General features: G+C 32.3%; 2 protein-coding genes across 3 annotated transcripts; both read right to left on the bottom strand.

Annotated features, from left to right (window-relative positions):
- Positions 1 to 722: 722 nt before the first annotated feature.
- Positions 723 to 1,561, bottom strand: LOC124899402. Its single transcript, XM_047414257.1, has one exon. The coding sequence runs from the start codon at positions 1,501 to 1,503 to the stop codon at positions 895 to 897; it is 609 nt and encodes a 202-aa protein (XP_047270213.1). The 5' UTR covers positions 1,504 to 1,561; the 3' UTR covers positions 723 to 894.
- Positions 1,562 to 5,529: 3,968 nt separating this feature from the next.
- On the bottom strand, positions 5,530 to 17,949 carry LOC107864242 (respiratory burst oxidase homolog protein A). Of its 2 annotated transcripts, XM_016710577.2 has the most exons (15): positions 17,773 to 17,931; positions 16,837 to 17,529; positions 16,384 to 16,543; positions 16,060 to 16,108; positions 13,266 to 13,379; positions 9,672 to 10,094; positions 8,901 to 9,287; positions 8,715 to 8,810; positions 8,088 to 8,203; positions 7,630 to 7,797; positions 7,315 to 7,474; positions 6,946 to 7,146; positions 6,741 to 6,869; positions 6,530 to 6,608; positions 5,530 to 6,439 (listed from the first exon to the last, which is right to left on the bottom strand). In XM_016710577.2, the coding sequence occupies exons 2-15, from the start codon at positions 17,498 to 17,500 to the stop codon at positions 6,330 to 6,332; spliced, it is 2,856 nt and encodes a 951-aa protein (XP_016566063.2). In that variant the 5' UTR covers positions 17,501 to 17,529; positions 17,773 to 17,931; the 3' UTR covers positions 5,530 to 6,329. The 2 variants fall into 2 exon arrangements, with proteins under 2 accessions (XP_016566063.2, XP_047270205.1); XM_047414249.1 differs by having other exon boundaries at positions 16,837 to 17,949.
- Positions 17,950 to 22,786: the final 4,837 nt, after the last annotated feature.

Genomic DNA, 22,786 nt, shown 5'->3' with positions numbered 1-22,786 from the left:
TAGGTAAATATTACAATAATGTTTGAGGATTTATGTAATTTTTCAAACAAATAATTTGTTATGAAGAGCATAACTTAAACACCAACAGAGCCAAAAGTGCAAATGATCCTAAGAAAGCGACTGGGCTTAAACTTTAGAAAGTTTGCATGGGTCAAGTCGGATTAGGCCTGTCCAACATGGGCCCAATCAATACCCCCTCCCCCCGGTTTCTTTGTGTTTTTTTTTTTTTTTTTCTGAAAAAAAGAAGAAGTTAAAGTTGAGATTTAATTTACATATATTCACATAATTTCTAACCTTGAAAGTTGTTTTGTAATTCTGAAGTTTAGGTTATATTTTGACCAGTATCAATTCAATCAGAGGCTGATCAAAGATTTGAGCACAACAACGACATCATTAACTTTTGTGCGTCAATTATGACAAAGTTATGTGCGGAGTTGTAAATGATGAGGCCACTCACTCGCATCAAGAGCCAAAGGAGCACAACAACTACCCGAATCTTATACTCGTAGATATATTTGAGGGATCATTTTAAAATATATGATACCTTTTTAAGATATATACATACATATATACAAAGTTTTTCCAAGCTTAACGGATGCACCTGCATCTCCATTATAGGCTAGGTCCACTCATGAATTCAGTAATTTGGTATGTCATTTTAAATTAATCTAGTCGGACAATTGAACTAGTGAGTCATCATACACTTCCTTTGAATTAACATATGGAAAAACAAAAACGACATGTCTTATAATCTTTCAAATCATCATATCTACACAAAGGAAAATCAGATAATGGATATACATACAACACTATAACCAAAAGAAAATTATAAATACATAAATGTAGCTTGGTAAGACTTCAAAAAAGAAAAAAAAAAAAATCTATTAATTATTGTCACTCACAATCAAGATCCTGAATTGCACTAATAGTCAAATTAATTGACATTTTACAATTCAAATCTGCAGTTTTTTTCCACCTAAATACCCTAAACACTTTCACTTTACCTCTCATCTTAGCTTCACTAATAACTGGCAAAACCCCAGAAGTATTATTAAGTCTTGAAGGCAAATTAATATTTGCCATAACATAATTTTTTTTCGTCGAACGACGTCGTATTTCACCATCAGGAATAACAAACTGTCCAATAGTTGCACCCCCTGCAGTATTAATAGTACCTAAGGTACTATCATAATCGTAGCGCCAAAAATTTCGATTCCTTAGATAAACTTGCGCGGAGAAAATAATTCTGCCATCGCCATCGTTTGATATTGTGATATTTTCGAGCCTCATTTTCGGCATTTTAATTCGAAGGAAAGTGAAGGAAAATAGAAGAATAATTCCAATTAGGAAAATTGTGATGAGAAAAATACTTCTGATTTTGTTCTTCCTTCTTTGATTATAATTTGATTGGAAATTATTTGTTGCAAATTCTGCATCACTTCTAGGCATAACACTTGATGGTGCTAGTGGATATGATTGTTGGTATTTTTGATCATTGGCCATTGTTGAAATTTAGAGAAAATCTTGGGTGGTTTTTTTTTTTTTTAATTGAAGTTGATTATAAGGGTAATTTGTTTGTTTATATATAGGGTTGGATTAAGACACTTTTGTGGAAAGTATTAATAGCCACATATATAAGTTTAAAAGTCTTTGTATCTGAGTTTCCCATGGCTAGACGCGTTGATTTGGAAAAATTGACTTCTAGAGAACCTATTACATTTCAACTATATTAAATTTTCTCCGCTTATTTTTATTTATTTATTATATTAAAAATATAGCATATGTCCTAAATATTTTTCCACAATCTAGTAAGTATATGATAGAATGTCCATGTCAATGATGTAGTATTATTTTTTGAAGGACGTGCAAAGTCCAAGCTGAATAAATAAAAGTGAATAAAGGAGGTGATTTTCATGTGATATTGATAATTTTGATAGTAACTTGGAGTGGTTAAGGGGGTCGGTGGCGGAGTTAGACTTTTGGTTAAGGGTGTTCATATTTTTTCTTGGGCAAAAAACTGTTTAAAAAATAAAGAAAATAAAGTATTGTTGCACCTGCCAAGGTTGAACTCGGGTTGTTGATGCGTAAACGCATACTCTTGACAACTAGACTATGTTTCTCTAGCTTGTCAAGGGTGTGCAACAACATGTATATAACTATAAATATCTATATTTAACCTATATACTCAAAAAAAAATTTCGACGAAGGGTATTCATCTGATCACCCTTCCTTGTCTGTGGCTCCGCCACTGATTAGAGGATATCGAGAGAAGCTTTTAAGCTGATCAAACTAGCTTGACATGCACTTTTTAGCTTATTTGACGAGTGACATGGTGGCGGAGCTAGAGGGCAAAAGGAGGTTCATTCGAATCCAATCTTCGAAAACCACACGATATAATATCAACTTTTTTTTTTTTCAAATGTAGTAGACGTTAAACCTCGTCCACCATAAGTTACAAGACTTTGACCAACACCCAAAGTACTTATAAACCAAAATTAACAAACTAATGAGTTTGGAGCTTTTAAACAGTCTTAGTTGACCATGATTGTTGTTCTCAAAACAAAAGCCTTCTTTTCTCAAGGTAATTTTTAGGTTATTTAATGAATATTTTCTAAAAAAATTAACTTTATATCTTCATTCTGTTACCAAATATATCAATCTCTTATTACTAGTTTCATCATTTTTATTACTAGTTTCAACATTTCTATCCAAATGTATAATTATCTTAAAAGTATTTATGTTTATCGTTTATTTACAATAAACTATTTCAAATGAGCTCTAATTAGTTTGGAGCTTCGAATTTTTATTTATTTAATTTCTATTCAGAAAAAAGGATGAGTGTGACCAAAATTTATAAAATAAACTTAAGGAGAACTACAGATATTGACCCTCCAAATTTTTTAATACAACATTATTTCGTTTAAGTTTTGAATATTATAGAAATCACCTTCATTTCATCATTAATAAATGCAACTACTGCATAGAATTTAGTCTAATTTTTGCAAATTTCACTCTCACAATTAGTTTAATAAATGACATTCATCCTTATTTCATATAGTTTCCAATTTTATATACTCCATATAATGCGTTTTTATTAAAGTTGAAAGCTCCCCATAACAGAATTTGACATTATGTTGGATATTAAATATAGTACTTTTGGAAGTTTTCTTAAGTACAAGCTATGAGTAGTTGTACATACTGCTTATATGAATTAGGTTATGAAAATGAAATATTAGATAAGATTACATCTTCATTTTTTGTGCAATTACAAAAATGAATACTAGGCACACATTTTTGTCAAATATACTATGGGTTATAACATCAATCTTTTTGAATATATATATTCAACTAATAGTTACTTTCAGTAAATAATTATTGTTTTCAAACTTGTTAAAATATCCTTCAATCCTTAATTAGAGATTTTAAATTTGAGCCTTAAAATGAAGTCGCTTTCTATAGGACGTTTTCACCCCAAACTAAACTTCTCGACTGAATTTGAATCAATCAATTTTAAAGAGAAATCAGACACCGAATGATTGAGATCCTCCCCTCCAACACACACAAAAAAAGTTATGATAAAAACAAAGTTTGAAAGAGTCCTCTTAGAAGATTTAATTACATGACCTAATTAATTATTACATTGTCACAATTCAATCTGAGTTAGTTATTAGTTTTTCCAATACTACCCTAGAAAATCAGAATATACAATTAGCCATACTGAAACAAAGACTATTTAAACGCGTTTTTCAATTAGTCTTTTTGGTAACAAACTTCCAACTGATTAACATTAATTTGAATGGGAAATTATATAAATTTGACTTCCAAAATAAAACCTTAGACTTGGCTTCTACTTTTTATATTATTTTTTTCGACTTGGTTCCAGCATAATTTGCACCAAAAACTCAATATAATTTGCTTCAAAACCTTCCCTATTTTTCTCACTTATCTAGTTGTGTTGATTGTTCCAATATATATATAAAATCAAAGGCAATATAAAGTTCAAAGGATTGTTATCATTGGCATCAATATATAATCAAAAGAAAATTCAAAATATAAAGAAGTTTTTATGTATATATAATATGTACATAGAAAACAAAAAGTTCTTATGAATCGAAGATGGTTCACATGAACGGATGAACCCCTTCAGTCTACTGACTCCGCCCATTGTTCCTCTCTAGTTGGAGTTGCATTAAAAGTAGTGTCATCCAATTAAATAGTTTGCTTTGGGGGTTTGTGGTGGAGGGTGGAGGGAGGTTATGTGTTATTAACTTATATTATATAGGGGGATCAGAGAAGTAGGAAAGGATAGGGTGATTCAAGAGTAGGGTGACGGTGAGAATTGAACTCATATGATTTATTGTGTGGGTAACTCTCAAATGGTATCTCTACGTACGCTAACCCCTAGTAATAATGTTATTGATTTCTATTATATAGGGGGACCGGAGAAGTAGGAAAGGATAGGGTGATTCAAGGGTAGGGTGACGGTGAGAATTGAACTCATATAATTTATTGTGTGGGTAACTCTCAAATGGTACCTATACATACGCTAACCCCCGGTAATAATGTTATTGATTTCTACTATATAGTGGGACCAGAGAAGTAGGAAAGAATAGGGTGATTCAAGGATAGGGTGATGGTGAGAATTGAACTCATACAATTTATTGTGTGGGTAACTCTCAAATAGTACCTCTATGTACACTAACCCCTAATAATAACTAAAGAGACTTAGTTGTGCTTATCCAATATTAGGGTTTGAATAGTATAAATAGTACGGATCTAATTCCAAATATGTAAACCTAATTGCAGTTTTTCTTTTGGGTAATTACTGATTATCTTCATTGAACTTCATAATACAAATTTATATGATAGAGGAAGACAACGTATCTACTCGATTGACACAAATGTCCCTTTTTAAGTCACCATTTAAATAGTCCCTATTTTATAAGGTTTTGTACATATAGCCCTAAAAATCACCCTTTCAGAGATTCGAGTCTAATGTTTGCTCATATGTTTCTCATTCTTACGTACGAAATATTAGTTCATCGTCTAACATTTAAATGACCTATAAAATTTGAAATGACGGTCTTTCTCAACAAGACGAACACTGTATAAGTAAAGAAGATGTCCACCCAATGCCCAAACCCAACTAAACTTGTAGATCATAATGGGCTTCAAACAATTCTTTGCCTACGATAGTTGGGCTTTCTTATTCCGGGCTTCTTGTGAAGCCCTTTCATCCAGCAATTTAACCTGTTGTATAAAGTTATGTATTTGCTTTATCATATGCTTAACCATGTCACTTATATGGTATCATAAACAATAATTACTCACCAATATAACAACTACATCTCAATCATACACAAGTTGGAATCGACTATATGTTACTCCATTAAAGCTTGCTATACATTAATCTTTTAGGGAAAGTTTCATTATTATCGGTGCATGAAACTTAAATTCTTATGAATTCTTGTACATGGTACTTTCTTTCAATCCAAAATCCATGAACTTCTGAGAGGACATCAAGAAAAATTTAAAAGAAATCCAATGTAAGTGATTATATTTTCCCTTTGATAGTACCTTTCTCCAAATTGAAGAGCTACTACAGAGAAACTTTACCAACAAGAATTGCATATACACATATTTTCTATCCTCTTTATCTTATAAATAGTATATTAAAATACCCCTTGATATAAATTTGTTGGGTAAAAATACTCAAAAAGCTGAAAAAAAAAAAAAAAAAAGGAGAAAAAGTAGCAGTACATGGACATTTTCTGGAAGGATTCCCTTGGCCCACCTCAAAATTATGTGTTCCACCAAAAAAGCTATCAGTCCCCCACTAGACCTTCTATCATTATCTTCTTCTTTCAAAATTGTATGAGTATTATTTTCCCATCCAGGCCATGAGTTTCTGTCCTTTCATGCTTGCCATTTTCAGAGTGTGTCAAGAAGGTCAACTTCTTATTAGCTGTTTCCCAATATTCTCATTCTTCATGTGCATTCTGAACATTCACTTGTCATCTTTTTTCTGTTCTTCCACATTCTAAGTCATCTGACCAAAGTAGACCAGAGTCTCCCTTTTGGAGTTCTGATTGTTTATGTGAAAACAGATGACTTAATTTTGTAAAATCTATACACATATCATATTAGTATGTATTTTCTCTTGAGATACTCTTTCTCCTATTATGTACAATTAGTCTCTGACTTATTGCTTACTGATGCTATATCTTCAGTAGAATCAATTAATCATGTACTGATGGAAGATGGATGTAGTAAATACTGGTTTACCAATGTGTGTGCCTCTTGATGCAAGAATTGTTCTCCAGGTCATTCTAAAAATGTTCTTTGTGAAACTCGAACTTTGTTGTGCCCTTTTGGTTAAACTCTTTGCAGAGTTTGCTGAGTTCTTTCGCTAATATGGGTGCACCGCAGTAAAAAACTCCTGCTCCAAAACAAATAATAAAATTGCAGTTTAACTCTCCGTAAAATAATGACAATTTTCCATGTCTGATAGGTCAAACGATAACCACACCTATTCTTGCATTTGCATGCTTGGTTAAGGTCTTGGAAAATACTCTCTTCCAATTTGGCCTGGCAAAATGTGTCCTCACCTGTTAATAAAGAGTAATCAGTGAGGAATTCATTAGCTGAAGCGACATTAGGTAATGATTAGTAATTCCATCTCTGCCTTAAAGACTGAATTGACTCAAAAAATATAATTTGGAAGACATGAAGTGGCTCACCCTGGTGCCTGATACAATATCAACCCCGTTCTTAGCATGGTTAAGCGCCTGGACCATGGTAATGAGAGCTGAACGTGCATCCCCTTCCTCATAAACGCTAGTCAAGTAATTATGCATCTCGATGACTCCCTGAATATTATGGAGAATATTTCTAAGTATAGAAGTAGGCAGCAAATAAGTTGGAATACCGGACATTTTGCATTACCCGTTGATCAAGTTCAGCCACTTCGTTCATAACACCTTTGAACCAATCAAACGATCCTTGCTCCCGGGTCACCCAATAAAAATATGCATTTGTGGTTCTTAGAGTACTCTTTCTCTTTTTTGGAGAAATCTTGTTCAGAGCTGGTTGTTCGCTTGTTGCAGCGCTCGTGTCTGAGTTCCCACTGAAATCTGAGACTAAATCCTGAGAAAAGGAAATACAACATCAGACATCTTGTTTCATCATGCAGTCCCGACAACACAACAAAACAGAAGACATTATACTTGAAGATTGCTACATGATAAAGGAAGATTGCTCTACTTGAGCAGAGTTATGTTAAATGTAACACCTTATGAAATTTTGGATACTCACTGCTTGTTCCTCCATTTTGACGATGTTTTTGAGCAAGTCTTTTAGGATACTTATAAAGGGCGTCGCTCCGATGCCAAGACCAACAAGCAGTAAGACATCATACTTTCGGTAATCTTGTGCTGGAGCGCCGTAAGGTCCATCTATTAATAGCTTTGGCAAACTGAGATTTAGGAGTAACTTTTTGCATCAATAATAATAATAATACCTCCAAGAATACTCATATCTTACCCGAAAGATTTTCTTTCTTAAAATACATCCGAAAAGTAATATCCAACAAAAAAATAATATTAAGTTTGGGCCCTTCTAGAATTATACCTTGTTTTGGTGTTTTCATCAGCTCTGAGCAAGCCACTCTTTCCCGGTTCTGGCCGCTCACAAGCCTCGGAAAACACCCTTTTGAGCTCTTGAGTCCAGTCACCAAGTTGCCGGATGTGAATGCTCAAGTAGTCATCCCCAGGAGCTGAAGTAATGGAAAATGGATGCCTGGATATTCAGCATATAGAATCCCAGCAGATAAGCATACTGAGTGTCATCAAATGTTTTAGACAAGATTGAAGATGATTTAGATTTGAACAGTTCATATATTTTTTCACCAGTCTACACCTTTCATCGAAGTGCTAAATTTACTATTCAAGAGAGAGAACAATGTAAACTAACAACTCTGAATTGGTGCAAATGAGAAACTCTGGTGGTCATGTCATCTTAGTAAATTTGAACTTTGTGCTGTAGGGTAATGAATCTCACTAAAAATAAAAATGCTTTGAGTCACTTACCACTCGAATGGAGAAACAGCTGGACACTGGACAAACATGTATTGCCCACTCTTGTATCGAAATTGCGGAGGCTTAGACATTTGCAGAGTGAGGACATTTCCAGGATATATTGCCACCTGAAATAAAATGTTAAGGTTTAAACATAAGAGAAAAGTATGAGAGAAGAAAATGTTTGATTCAGCATTTGTGTTGAGGGGAATGCTATTTGTGAAATATATCTAAAATAGCATGAGTCTACTAAGGAGGACTTGTAGCATGCTGAATTCAACTATTAAATGTTATCTAGTATACTCTTTTCTATTTATATCTCCCGGTTGTGTGAAGTGTGAGCTCGCACTTATACCGGGCTTCAGGACCAGATGAAGGAACAGAGTTGCATGGGAAGACTTGCAGCAGAAAATTAGGAGGAGTAATTCATGATGAATCTGCAGCCCAAACTAGCTTGGGTTTGAGGTGCGGTTGTCGTCATTGTTTTTTTTGTTTTTTTTTACATTTATGAATGTGTAATTGAATTTTGCCATGTGAATTGGTTAATGATGTCCTACATTAAATTCAGACCATATAAACAATATCCTGAAGGCAGCAACCTAATGCAAGTGAAATGAAATGCCAATTTCAGAAGCTTACTTTTAGAAGACGGACTGTGTACAAGCCTGATCGGAAGAATCTAAGAGTTCTTTCCCCTGCGTAGAGAAGTACAGGAACAGCTAGATACATCCATGTCTGGAAACAAGTAAATGTTAGTAGCAGGAAAACAACAAAATGAGAGCCATATTATTGAAAAGTGAGAGCACAAGAAATCAGAAACTATACCGTCTTGGAGTACCATTTATGCACAAGAAAGAGAAACGTGCCATGGATGACCAGCAGGATGTAGACAATGACAAGAAGGTGGTGCGAATACCAAAATGCATTGAAGCCAGTGAGTCTATCAAAAGGTTTGGGAAGCTTAATGAGGCTCCGCCTAAACCATCGCGTTGCAAGAGTGAAAGCAATGGCCATGAGGATTACCATTATAAGTCCCGTCACACCCTCAACTCCTTTAACAAGATCTATGTACCGAGGCTTACTTGGGCCGAAATCATTCACCAAATATTTCTGATAATCTGTAGAATTTGCATGTATAAGTTTTGGGAAATCACATACAAGGTGGTTACCGGCATGGAGTATGATACCAGTAACAATGGCTGCAGCGACAGTCTGCATACAACAAGAATATTAGAGCAGATATAAGTGCCGCCTATAGCAACTTACGTACTAATATAAACGCCACCTATCACTTATGTCTTCCACATATTTTGTAATTATTAGCGATCTACATTTATAATTAGGCAAATTCCAAAAGAGTGACATAGATACGTTCATTATTCATACTCTCAAAGTATAGTTAGAACAAATTCTCAATTTAATTTTGGTACAAGTTTGATGAACTTTTTAACATATATATAAATACAAGGTTGTGATCAAAACTACTGGATTATGCCAAATCCTTATATAACAGCCTATTTTAGTTATATAATCTGTTTCATAGGAGATATGTAAAGTATAATACATAATCCAGAGAGAATGTAAGGGGCAGCCTACCTTGTGAAAGTTGATATTGTCATCAAAGGGTACAAAACTGCTCAACTTAGTGGACCTGAGGCATGTAATGGTATTCCTGCATACTGGCAACAGTATTAAAGCCATGTTGAACTTGAGAGTCTCAGCAGCACCCTTAGCCGTGAGAAGGCAATAACCCATGACTTGAAATGCACTTTTCTGTTTGTACTGATAGAACTTCCAGAGAAAGAGCCCAATCATTACCAAAATCCACAATGCAAGAACCCAAATTCTCTTCCAGTTTTCTTGAAACCAATAGACAAGTATTGTGCTCATTCTTTTTATTGAACTTCTCTTCCTTAACCCTTGCAGGTTTTGGCTTAAGGCTTGGCTTGTGTAGCTTAGTGCTTGACTGTAATTGAGGTAAGTGTCCTTTTGGAGGAGAAGTGTTTCTAGCTGCCATAACTGCATTATCATCATGATAAAACAGAGCATGCAAGAACATTATCAGAAAGTTGTCATGGCATCATGCTCAATAAATTAAGGATGATGTTACAAAATGCTAATTCATCCCTAAATAGGTATGAAGGGGAGCCTTGAAATAACTAGTAAAATTATTGTCATGTGACTAGGAGATCACGGGTTCAAGCCTTGGAAACAGCTTCTAACAGAAATGCAAGTAAGGCTGCGTACGATACATCCTTGTGGTGGGACTCTTCTCCGAATACCGCACATAGCAATAGATTTAGTGCACCGAACTGCCTTTTTATCACTAAACGGGTATGACTTATAAAAACTTACTCTTATCAGATTATTTTGTAGTTACACGACAGGAGGTGTTATCACAACTTGACTATACAAAATATTTGTTATCTTGCTACCATCTATCAGTAAGACTATCAGGAAATACGCACACAGATACTTTTGCCTTCCGGCTTCCACTAGCTAAGTATCGAATAACTATGTACACCAATATTTCGACAAAATATGTTGCTCGACTTAACAAAAATGCTACGTACTACTCTTCTATGGCATCCTCCAAAAATACTCTATTTTTTCTTTAGAGAATTCAACATGATTCCATCAACATTTTGAAAAACGTAATCAATATAATCTATAGATGAATAGCAATCACCTAGTATTTTCTATTCTTTAACTAAGTTGTACGAACTCTTTACTTTTAATGTCACACTTAAATAGAATTCTATAAAAATATATTATTTTTAAAAAATTCAATAATAAGTAATATTTTTGAAAAATCTGAAGATAACATAGTCCTTGTAATATACTCCTATAATTATTTTTTGCTGCTGCTAGCCTGCTTTAGGGGAAATTGAACTCTAGGTCTTTGGCAAAAGACATTTGTTTGTTGTACACGTGTTTGAGTGCTCAAAACACGCATTGGATGTACAAAGGGGAAGGTCCACATGGGATGTCTGGACCCCCAACAATGGTAATGCTCACATATTCTCCACCTTTCAATAACAGAGACTCTGATAAATACAATAACTAGTGCAATCACTCATGGGACTTTTATGGGAATAAAATTCAAGAGTAAATATCAATTTAGTAGAAAAAATACTTTCAATTTAAATTTGAAAAAAAAAAAAGGAAAACTACTATAAACTAAAAAGAGAAAAAGTAGATGCACTATTGAAAATACTACTTGTTCCAATTCAAGAAATGTTTATTCCAACTGGCCTATTTTGAACTAGTCCCTCTGTGTCAATTTTATATGGCACCTTCTCTTAGTATAAAGTTTAAGAATGAAAAAAAAACTATTTTCAAAATTTGTGATTTAAAATCTTTGTTCACCATTTGTATGACTACTCTCTCCGTGTCCTATATAGAAAGGTGACATTTTTTTTTGAGATGAATTAAAAGAAAAGTGTGTCATATAAATTAAGTTGAAAAATAATACTGCCTCTTTCTCAAATTACATGACACATTGATTAAGAAAAATAATTAATAACATAACTAGTTTATCATAATACCCTTATTAAATGATGTTTATATTTTAATTTGAAGAAAAAGTAATTAATGCAAAGGGTATAACATGAAAAAAAAAATTATCTCTTCTTGATTAATAAAAAAAGACAAGTAAAATGAGAAATTGAATTAGGAAATTTGATACGGAATGAGTAATTCACTTGACATCTTCATGGTTCTGAAAATGGTAGTAAGCATGTTTAGGTTACTAAATCTTTTTAAGAGATGGAAAGTAGTACTCCAATTTAAGAGGAATACATAGAAGTTCTGATTTCAATAAACTAAAGTTTTTTGCACTATTAATACTCCAGGTACATAGCTGAATTTAGAAGCCAAAGTAGTGGTGGGGGAGAGTAAATAAAGTATAGTATAAAAAAAGGTACACGCATTTCTCACTAATCATTCCAGTCTATTCCATGATCAATCTTATCATGCAGAGCATCCACTAAATTAACATGTTTGCTCGTGAATATATGAACACATTATTCTTCTAAGTAGAGGCGGAGCAGTCTATTAATAGGGTCGTTCGAACCCCCTTCAACGAAAACTTATATTATGAATACATGATTAAATAATTTTATGTATATATTGTAGATGTTAAATTTTCTTCGATAAATTTTTCTTCAGATTTTAAATCCTCTTAGCAGAATACCTGGCTTCGCCTCTGGTTCTAAGCCATACTAATTGGTCTGAGTTTCATTGTTACTATTACTAATGTTTTATTTTATGCTTCTTAATTTGATGGGAAACGAAATTTAAAATGAGAAAGGTTTAAGTATGCTCTTTAATTATTTTGGTGTTAAACATATTATGTCGGATGCTAAAACTTGAGAGCTACTAAATACATAAAAAAGATATTTTTTAAGTCGACTAAAATATAGTACACATAAATTGAAATAAAGGGATGATAAAATTATAAATTCTAACCAAGGATGTGACAGCATTTTTCACTTCCTAAAATATTGAAACTAATCTTAACAACATACAGGTAAGCTCAACCAACAAAAATTAGGTAGCGTCTTTGTTTGAAGTTTGAACACATCACCTCCTTGTCACTTCACTTACCTAAATTTTCTCATATTTCCTTCATTTTCACTTGTATTTGTTTTTCTTAACCTAAATAGCAGTCCACCCAAATAATTATAATATATGTATGTCATATATAATGAGTGTATAAATTATGGTACCAATTAAAAAAAAATAAACAGTAAATCTATCCAGATATTCGTATAAAGATAAACCAACATAAAATAGGAAAGAGATAAAGAGAAAAACTGTTGAACGACTACAATTTGGCCATTATTTAGAAAATTAGTATGGAAACAGTATTAGTAATAATATGTAAAAATATTTGTTGAACAAGAACAACACGGTATCTCAGTGTCACTCCTTTTGTCGTCTAACAACTTGGACTTTTAATAAATATATTTTAAGTTTAATGCAATAAATTAGTTGCAACCATTTTCACTAAGTCAATAACCAATCAACTAAAAAAAGAAAAACTCAATCAACTTATATTAATTTACGTATAGGAAGAGTTAGTCATAACACGAATGTGTCGTGCAAGCAATAAAAATAAAATAATTTATGTTACTTTTGTAGCCCTTAAGGTTGGGTGGGAGGGGTGGGGGTGGGGGGTGTTCATACCTCAATGTAGCCAAGTCCTTCAGGATCTAATTCTTCCATGATCAAAGCTGCATACTCCTCTGCTTGTTCTTTTAATCTTGATAATTTGTTTGCTGAGGCACTTAGCATGATGATCTACATTATTAAAGAATAATAGGTTAACATTTTTCTGTTTGTGGTTTTGAATAGAACATAGTTAATTTCACAAGTAAACTTTGTTCCAATTAGCCACTAATGATTAACAAGGATTAATAAGAGATCTTAAGTTCAAGTTCTAAGTATGAAAAATTTTTAGTAGTGAATACTTTCTTCCTTTAATTGGTCTTATGCGATGCAAAATCAAATTAGTCATAATCCAATACTAGACACCAAATAGGAAATCAAGAGTATCACTGGAGTCTTGTCTAGGAGATTAAAATATATGAAAAATTCATAAATATATATCTTAACTTATCATATTTACACAAATTCTCATTCTTTAATTACAAAAATCACAACTAATTATATATCTTCATTGGATGTTACGACTGATTCAAAATCGAAAAAATATATCGAAAACTAATTATGTATCCTTACAAAAGAAAAATGTATCTTTGTTGGATGTATCGGAAGCTAATTATGTATTTCAGCAGACTCAAAATCAAAATTTCAGAAATTATGCAAAACATTAAAATCTTTTATAATTAAGCTTCAAACTGTCGGAATTTTATGTTGTTTTTATCTAAAATATCCTCCAAGAAAGTTTAATTGGCCTCAAACTAAATCAATTGAAATTTAGATAGAGTTGACATAGTAGCTTCGTCCACCCCACATTTAAATATCGACTTTTAATCCCTCAAATGTTTTTTCATTAATTTTTCAGGAACATAATTGGGCCAAAGGACATTTTAGACGGAAAGGGAAGAATAAATAATTTCAAAAACCAAAGGTATTTAATTAGAAAAAGCCAAATGATAGTACTTATATGTTTACTTGACAAAAACGCCCCCACCAACTCCAATGAAAATGATGTTTTAAGTCAGTGAAAAGATAAATAAAAATGTTGGGACTATTTGCACAAAGAGCCTCTACATTGAGGGCTCGTTCGGTACGATGAATAAGAACAAGAACGAGATATAAAAAATAATTAAGTTTAAAATTAATTTTAAAAATGAGAATATATCATATTTGAGTGAAATCAAATCGAGCAATAACTTATGAATAAAATAAAAATTCGAAATAATTAATCTTGAGATAAATTATCCAAAATAACGTGTTCCGCAACTAAACGAGCCTTAAGTTCCACTATTTGGTCCAAGACAAAAAATGTTTCTAGGGAACATGGGTAGCGTCAGACAGCAAGACTGTAGAGATTATGCAATGAATTATATTAGCAAAAATACATTTATAAATATTTTTGGAGTCGTTGATTCTTATTAATTTTCTTATCTGGCCACCTAATCATCACGCCAAACACATATTATTTTATCTCATTAGAAAAAATAAACAAAAAAAAAAATTAGGGGTCATAAAGCTTAATCCGAACCACTTCGTAGTATCGTTTTTAGAATGCATGTGTTTGTATATGCATAATGAATTGTTTATATAAGTTATTAAGCTTTTTTTAAGGTAAAGTCAGCGAGAAAATTTTAATACAGACTGTTCTTCTAAGAAATTATATTTAAAGGATACATTAATTAAACTTTCTTTTTCTAAACTTTAGCTAAAACAAGCAATTCCTTCTTTCCGAAGAAAAATATAACTATTAAATGAGTTAGTAATATGATTTCTTTAACCATAAAAAAATTTAACACTGAAAATTAGGTAAGTTGATCCTCATTATCTTAACTCAGTTATTCTTTTGGGAAAAAGGAAAGACTTATCATATTTTATTTATAAAAATTAATTTAACTAATCTTCGAAGCTAAATTAAAGTAGGTTAATTTAATAATTAAATATAAAAAAATACAAAAAAGTAATATAAGTTGCAATCATCTTATATTAATATAATAAAAAATATATTTAAAATTTTAGCCACATCTAATGTAATTTGACTTTTGAAAAGCAAAATGCAATAAATAAAAGTGATTGAAGAGAAAATTAAAAATGTCAATACATTTAGCTTTTAAAAAAAAGAATTATTTTCTTAAATGTTACTCCTTCTATTCACTTTTATTTGTAATTTTGCACTCTCCTTAAGATTAACTGGTGTATATCTCAATGATCTTGAAAAGTGATTTAGGATTGAGAAGATAATTTTTAGAAGTACTCCCACCATTCAGTTTTTTTGGTCACATTTTTCTATTCACTTTTATTTGTAATTTTGCACTCTCCTTAAGATTAACTGGTGTATATCTCAATGATCTTGAAAAGTGATTTAGGATTGAGAAGATAATTTTTAGAAGTACTCCCACCATTCAGTTTTTTTGGTCACATTTTACTTTATGACAGTTAATTTGACTAACCTTCAAAACTAAATTAAAATGATTAATTTAATAATTTAGATTTAAAATTAAATGTTCGAAAACTATACGTAAACTGCTATAAGTTGCAATACTACACCTCATATAATTATAATAAATGTATTTTAAATATTAGTCAAAATTCATGCAATTTAATTTTAAAAAGTGAAAGTTGACGTGTAAAGGCGAAGGAAGGAGTAAAACAGTATAATTTTAAGAAGTAACCTAGAAAATAAGAATATATTTTCTTTTCTTAGTATGCTAAAATAGTTAAACAAAAGTGAAATTTAATTTTACTATAGAAAATAAGTAAGCTAAACTAAGCTGGCAAGTATATCGAGGGAGGGTAGGAAAAATATACTCTTTATATGTACCTCTTTTACTTCCTCTTCAGCAATTCGACCATCTTCATTCTTGTCCACCCTTTACCATAAAAATAAAATAAAAACCACAAAGATTGTTACGTACTGTAAAATCAAAGCACTATTTGTAGTACAATTTAATTACTCCATTAGATAATGACGTGCCACTTAAATATTTAGAATATTTCTTTGTCAGTTGTCATGAATTAGTGGACGAGTGTTCCACATGGAAAGCAAACAGTAAATTTCTCTTTATCTCTAATTTTACTTTAAGATAATTAAGAACTTACTATTTTTAATACTAATTAATTAATTAAGAAAGTTAATGGTACGTACATATCGAAGAAGATCTGAAGCCGAGAATCGAAACTCTGATCGGTGATTTGTGACCAATATTCGTATAATTCCTCTTTGCTAATCTTATCAACCTTTAATCTCCTTCTTCTACTCAATGCATCAAATAATTCCAATGCAAATTCCTTCGAGTCCTTCATACCTTCATCCAAATAATTAACAAAATTAATCACAATAATGTAAAACGAAAGAAGAAAAACTTGATAAAATTATTGTCATGTGATCACAAGTTCAAGCCGTGAAAACAATTCCGATAGAAATGAATGATAAAACTGCGTACAATAAACTTTTGTTGTTTGCCTTTCTCCGTAACAGCATATAGCTGGAGTTTTAATACACTCGACTACTCATGCATACATTATATCCAACCTTACCTTGTATTTCTATAAAAGAGTGTTTTCACATTTGAACAAATAAATTTACTGTAGTACTGACCGATGCATTGTGCGAAATCGGAGCGATGAAGGTAACCATCTTTAGTAAGCTTAGCAAAATTATTTTCAACTTCACTCCATCCATTTGTTTTATTATTGCTGATAAATTTAAGTCCACGCAGAGCTTTTTGCGCACTTGAACGAGTCCGATCAAGCTGAGCGCGCTGCCGCCGTAATGCTCGCGCCGCTAAAGCCGAATCCACGCCGTTACCGTTACCGTTTCCGTTTTGGAAAAACGACGCCGGTGAAAACGCACGCGACGCATGTCCATGACTCCATGAAAATCTCCGTAGCTCCGCTTTCAGCTCCTGCGAAAACTGCCTCGCTTTCGCTACGGCTTCAGCTTTCAATTCCTGTGAGAATTGACGGAATTTATTCGACGTACTCCGACGCATCGTCGGCGATCGAGTTTCCGATGTAGATGTCACGGACGACGGAGTTTCCATTGAATCAGGAACATCAATGTTGATTACAGTAGCTGGTTCAACGCTTCGTAAAATTATCGTATCGTCATCCTGAAGATCAAGTATGACTTCAACAAACTCCTCGGAAACAAAATTACTCCCGGAATCAGTCACCGCCGGTGATGATTCATTAGTTGCATCCTTGCTGGAAGATACTGTATCCGATGTCCATCGGCGTTCATGGCGAGGTATCTCCCTCATTTGATCCCAATCAAAGCACAATTACAATACTGAAAATGAATTAGCAAAAAAATAAATATATGTAGAAAATGTACTTACAAAAAATTAAAAAAGAAAAAAAAACTCAATTGTTGGTGGGAGTGGACGTGGTGAATATTATATTACTATACAGAAATGGTTATACGCGTCGTGAATATAGCAAAAAGGACATGAACTCGGTGGGTTTTTGCAGAGATTAGAGAAAAGCAAAAGCATAAGGAGAAAAAGACAATGGAGTTTTGTGCAGAAGATACCGAAAATTTTGGCTTAGTCCTTTTGGTTTATTTTATATGCTTCTGTATAGTTTATAATGTTATATAGAGAGAAAGGGAGAGAGAAATAGATTTGGTTTTGTAGGAAGCTTTGTAAGAGCTTTCTGAATTTTATGATAGAATAGATTGAATTTATATAAAATAAAAAGAGGGAACCATGCATTTATATTTTTTGTTTTCACATTCGGTTATACTCCTATATCACATTGGAATATTATTTAAAAATTAGTTAGGCGGATAAAAGTAATACTCATTTAATTATGAAATGACTAATTTCGATATGAGTAATTTTATGCATTTTAATTAAAAAATAAATAAATAATAAGTTCGTTCTAAGATTAATCCCAATATTAGTTATCACTAATTGTCGCATATACCAAATGAGCCCCGAGTGTGTTGTATCTCCAAACAAAGACGATGTCGAAAAGTTCTTATACTGAGGATATAACACTTCCAAACGAAGAGAATTCTTTGTGATTAAATAAAAAAGTATCTACCACTTCATTATAGACTCTTGGTAGTGCCGTGATTTACATTAAGAAGTTTAAAATATGAAAAAATAAACATACACAAAAGTCAAAGGTGGTTCAATATCTATTATGTATGTACATAATAAAACAAATAACATATAAACAATATTTTTCACTGAAAAAGGCCTTGGTGAAACCTCTCGATCCTATCTAGCTCCGCCGGTGGTCAGATATTAGTAATTTCTTTGTATTGTGGATTTGCTTGTTGCAGTGAGGCGTATACAGTGAATAGATGTTCGTATTATCGTATATAATAATAGTACTATAGTAGCATTAGTAGTATATACTAGTACTAGTGATAAAAATCAATATCCGTTACGGTCCTCTTACTTACAGTCAAAATTATGTCATAATTATACAGCGATTATTACGACTTTACTAGGTTAATATTAACGGATAAGCTCTATTAGATGAGTAACAATAGTTGGAAGAAAATTGACTAACAATAAATCAAATATTGTTACTATATAGGAATTAGAATACTGTTATAATAATTAAGTTCATCTAATTAGTGGTAGTTTAGATGAATCCTCACAATTTATTTTGCTCTATGTTGAATTGTCTCGTTCCTAAATTATGACTAAAGTCAAGAATTACCTTTAATAAACTCGTACAAACGTTACGTGGTTACTCAACATTTGTCAAATTTTAATTTTTTATTATGACTATGTATAGGATGTCAAAAAATATTTGCAACAAAGTTTCTTCGAGTTTATTTAATTACATATCTCTAGTCCAAATTTGGTCCCCTCTAGCCCAATATGTAAGCATTTAGTTCATCATGACTTGAACTATTGCTACTTCCGCTGCTTTAAAACAAATGTTTACCTATAATATGCATTGACTTAAGATTTTAATTCTACATTGTTTATCTCATTGACTTCTGTTTATTTCATGTACTAAGGAATTACAAAGAATTGATTATGAAATGCGATTAGAGATATCTGAAAGAGATTAAATGGTTTTCACAATCTTTTGTGGGGACAATTTAATGACATAATTTTCTATTGAATTGATAAAGGTCCGATCCAAATCAAGTAGACTTCTTAAACAATGTAGCACAATTGAGTTTTTACCCTGTATAATTTTACGAAGAAAAAGTATTACAGCATTGGTAGGTGAAAATAAAGTTTGAATTGATAATTGTTTTGTAAGACAGATAATAGAGGTAACAAAATCAATTCACTTTTTCTATAACTCATTTCTACCCAACTACTTGAATTCCAAATAATTCATTAAATTTGTTAAATGAGCAAGTAGTATAACCCAATGGGCCAAACGGCAGTCCAAAATATGTAAAATAAAATTTTGAGATTGATAATTTTGTAATTTTAAAAGAATATTTTTGTAAATTTAGAAGAATTTTAGCCAATAATTGAGGCGTTGACTACATCATGGTAGTGTGATCATAAAAAGTTAAAAGTATATTCACTGTCAGTGAAAAATTATCTCATCAATTCAGTTATAAAATATTGCAAATAAGTTTTATGATAACCATCAATTAATAATAATTAATAATAACTAATAGCTAACTTGTTATTACAAGTTGGAATTCAATAATTATGTTATAACTTGTCATTACAATATAATTTTAGTTTCATGGTTCTAAAGTGAAAGGAGATTGAACTAATAAAAAATGAACATAAGGTAAAAGATTGACGACAGAAAATTTGTTGTTTTGGAATGTCCATTGTAAGTAGCTTTTAGAATGAGTTAGTTAATAAATGTTACGGTTGAGAGGTATTTGTTACATATTTCATAGAATTAATTGATGCGCACAAATTTGTTCGAACCCTGTGGCTATAAAAAAAATGGTCCTTATAACAAGTCCACTACTATTAGTTGAACTTGACAGATGACTTGCAAAGAAATCTGAAGCAATTCGAAACTAGAACAATTAATTGAATATTGAAATTACCTCCAAGGGTGGAAAGCCTAATGCTTCGCAGGCCAACCAATTTCATGGACCCTTAATTTCTAAATAATTATGTAATAGAAAAGCCACTGGCACAGAGCTACCGTTTGCTAGATAATAACCAAATGGCTCTGAGTTAGAATTTTGACTAGCTAGAAGCGACACATGCACCCATCATCATCTTGTCGACCTGCAGTAGGCCTTTGGCCCCTTGCGGAGAAGTCATGGTGACCACCTTGACTTCAAGAGAATCGAGTGAATGACCTTAACAATCATTATTAAACTTCTAGAATTGATTAAACTTTCAGCAAGAGAAAAGTAACAACAAAGAAATTTAATAAGGCCATAGTCTCTCAACCATAAAATGAAGACAAAAATGTAACATCATGAGGTGTCTAAAAAGTAGAATATGAACTTTAAATTTGTATCTCTTAACTTTTTCTTTCAGTCAATCTCTTTCACTTTTGACATTATTGTAAAAGAATCATATAAAAACGCGTGAAGTTTTATGAGGTTGAGTTTCTTCCTCAATCCTAACGAACTTGCAAGTCCTCCACCAAGTAATTTTGAGACATTAATTGACCTCCACTTACATTATATGAATACAATGGCAATCATAATACAAGCACCTAGCTCAACATTTGGAGTTACACTTGTTATTTTGAGTTTTTGACTCACTGATCAAACAAACTAAAAAGAAACTACTACGGAATTTTGATAAAAAATAGACCTTGGGTCTAACTCAACTTCAAACGGAATTCAGATAAAGAAATGGACCTTGGGCCTAACTCAACATCAAAAGCTAGCTCATGAGGGGAGGATTGTCCAAGACCATATAAGGAGACCAAGGACCCTTTAACCCACAGATGTGGGACTCCAACACCCCCCACACGCCCAGGGCTGGACATCTAGAGCGTGGACAATATAAAACAGGAGGCCCAACATCGGAAACAATGAACTGGATGGGCCTGACTCTGATACCATGATAAAGAAATGGACTTTGGCCCTATCTGTACCTCAAAAGCTGGCTCACGAGAGGAGGATCGTCTAAGACCATATAAGGAGACCAAGGACCCTTTAACCCACCGATGTAGGACTCCAACAAATTCATAACTAATCTATCACTAATCTACTCGTAACTTGCATGACAAATTTTTGATACGTCGATAATCCATCTTTGAATAAGACTAGTGATAGAATTTATCCATTGTCGCTAGTACAACACGACGTGTGGATGGAAGATATACAACCCATACAATTATCCCTCAATTTCAAATAAGTTAAACACAACTATTTGAACTCTCACTATATATCGACATTATTGTATTATATTTGATCATATATTGACTAATTTTACCTTAGTTTCTAACTTACAAGATAAGGCTACAACAACCCTCATTTATTTATCCATGCATGTGTTAACCATGCAAGCAACCTCATAGACATTACTGTTGTTTACTATATGCTTAGTTTTTCGTTTGTATAGAAATATTGATTCCTTTGTGAAGTGGGGTCATCAAGCGCTACAAGTATTTTTAAGGGTTGTATTAGAAAAAGAATTAGCTATTAATTTATCATTAATTTGCTGCTAACAATTCGTAATAAATAATTTTTTGATAGTCTATCACTAATCTATTATTAAACAAATTAGCAACGTATATTATTGTTTTGCGACATAAACTATTCATCGATAGGTGTGAATGTTATAGTCTCTACTCAGTTAGGTACGATTAGACTCAAAGTCTGTAGTAAAAATCAGTTACCTATATAAGAAAATTAATTGTGAGAAATATTATAGTATAGACTTTTGAATAGATTAGCTAAGTTTATAAACTTGTACCTCATCTTTCCCACTTTCCCTTGACTAGCTAAAATACAATTCAATCATATAGTGTCATCTATAGGCCAGCTTATAACTAAACCTTATCTTAACCAATAATAATTCATGTGCATGCATGTCTTCAAGAATGTGGAATTTTACTATTATAAAGTCACAATCTTAGGCCAACTGGCTTATGTTATCTTCTTCTTTTTCAATATTACTTTTCAGTTGCCTAAATTGTATAGAAGTTTATGGATTAGCCAATAATTTTTCTGCATCAGAAAGTTTCTCTCTATAGCTTGCACACTTTAATTTGGCTAAGGGGTTTAAAGAAATGTGAGATTTTTTGTCTGGCCTTTTTGTTTTTTCTTCTGAAAATATAATTAACTGCATAAAACTATGTCATCTTTAGTAACTTTTGGAAATACCATAGTCCATAGCCTATATTTGAGGTTCTTAAATAAAGGCAAAATGAGTGGTTTCATTAAGTTGCTAAAACATACAAAAATGCACTCAAACTGCCTTGTCATGCACAAAAAGTCGAGTCATTAAGCCATAACATCACTTGCGGACCCAGAATTTAGAAATCATGGGTGCTCACCCAAAGCTTTGAGGTTCATCTGTAAACTAAAGCACTCAGTTTATCTTTTTGGTTCACTGACTGCTTTTCTAAACCTTATACCAAATTTTATACTTTTTATATAATTATGCCTAGCGTCGAATTTAACC

Source organism: Capsicum annuum, chromosome 1 (assembly GCF_002878395.1).
Source record: "Capsicum annuum cultivar UCD-10X-F1 chromosome 1, UCD10Xv1.1, whole genome shotgun sequence".
Taxonomy (NCBI): Eukaryota; Viridiplantae; Streptophyta; class Magnoliopsida; order Solanales; family Solanaceae; genus Capsicum; species Capsicum annuum.
Note: the sequence above shows the minus strand (reverse complement) of the source record. Positions and strands in the feature narration are given on the sequence as shown.

Coding starts and splice junctions, on each gene's coding strand:
- LOC124899402 (XM_047414257.1), bottom strand. CDS start 1,503: ATGGCCAATGATCAAAAATACCAACAATCATATCCACTAGCACCATCA.
- LOC107864242 (XM_047414249.1), bottom strand. CDS start 17,500: ATGAGGGAGATACCTCGCCATGAACGCCGATGGACATCGGATACAGTA. Junction 16,544..16,836: donor CGATTTCGCACAATGCATCG/GTCAGTACTACA, acceptor ATTTGGATGAAG/GTATGAAGGACTCGAAGGAA. Junction 16,109..16,383: donor CTTCAGATCTTCTTCGATAT/GTACGTACCATT, acceptor TTTATGGTAAAG/GGTGGACAAGAATGAAGATG.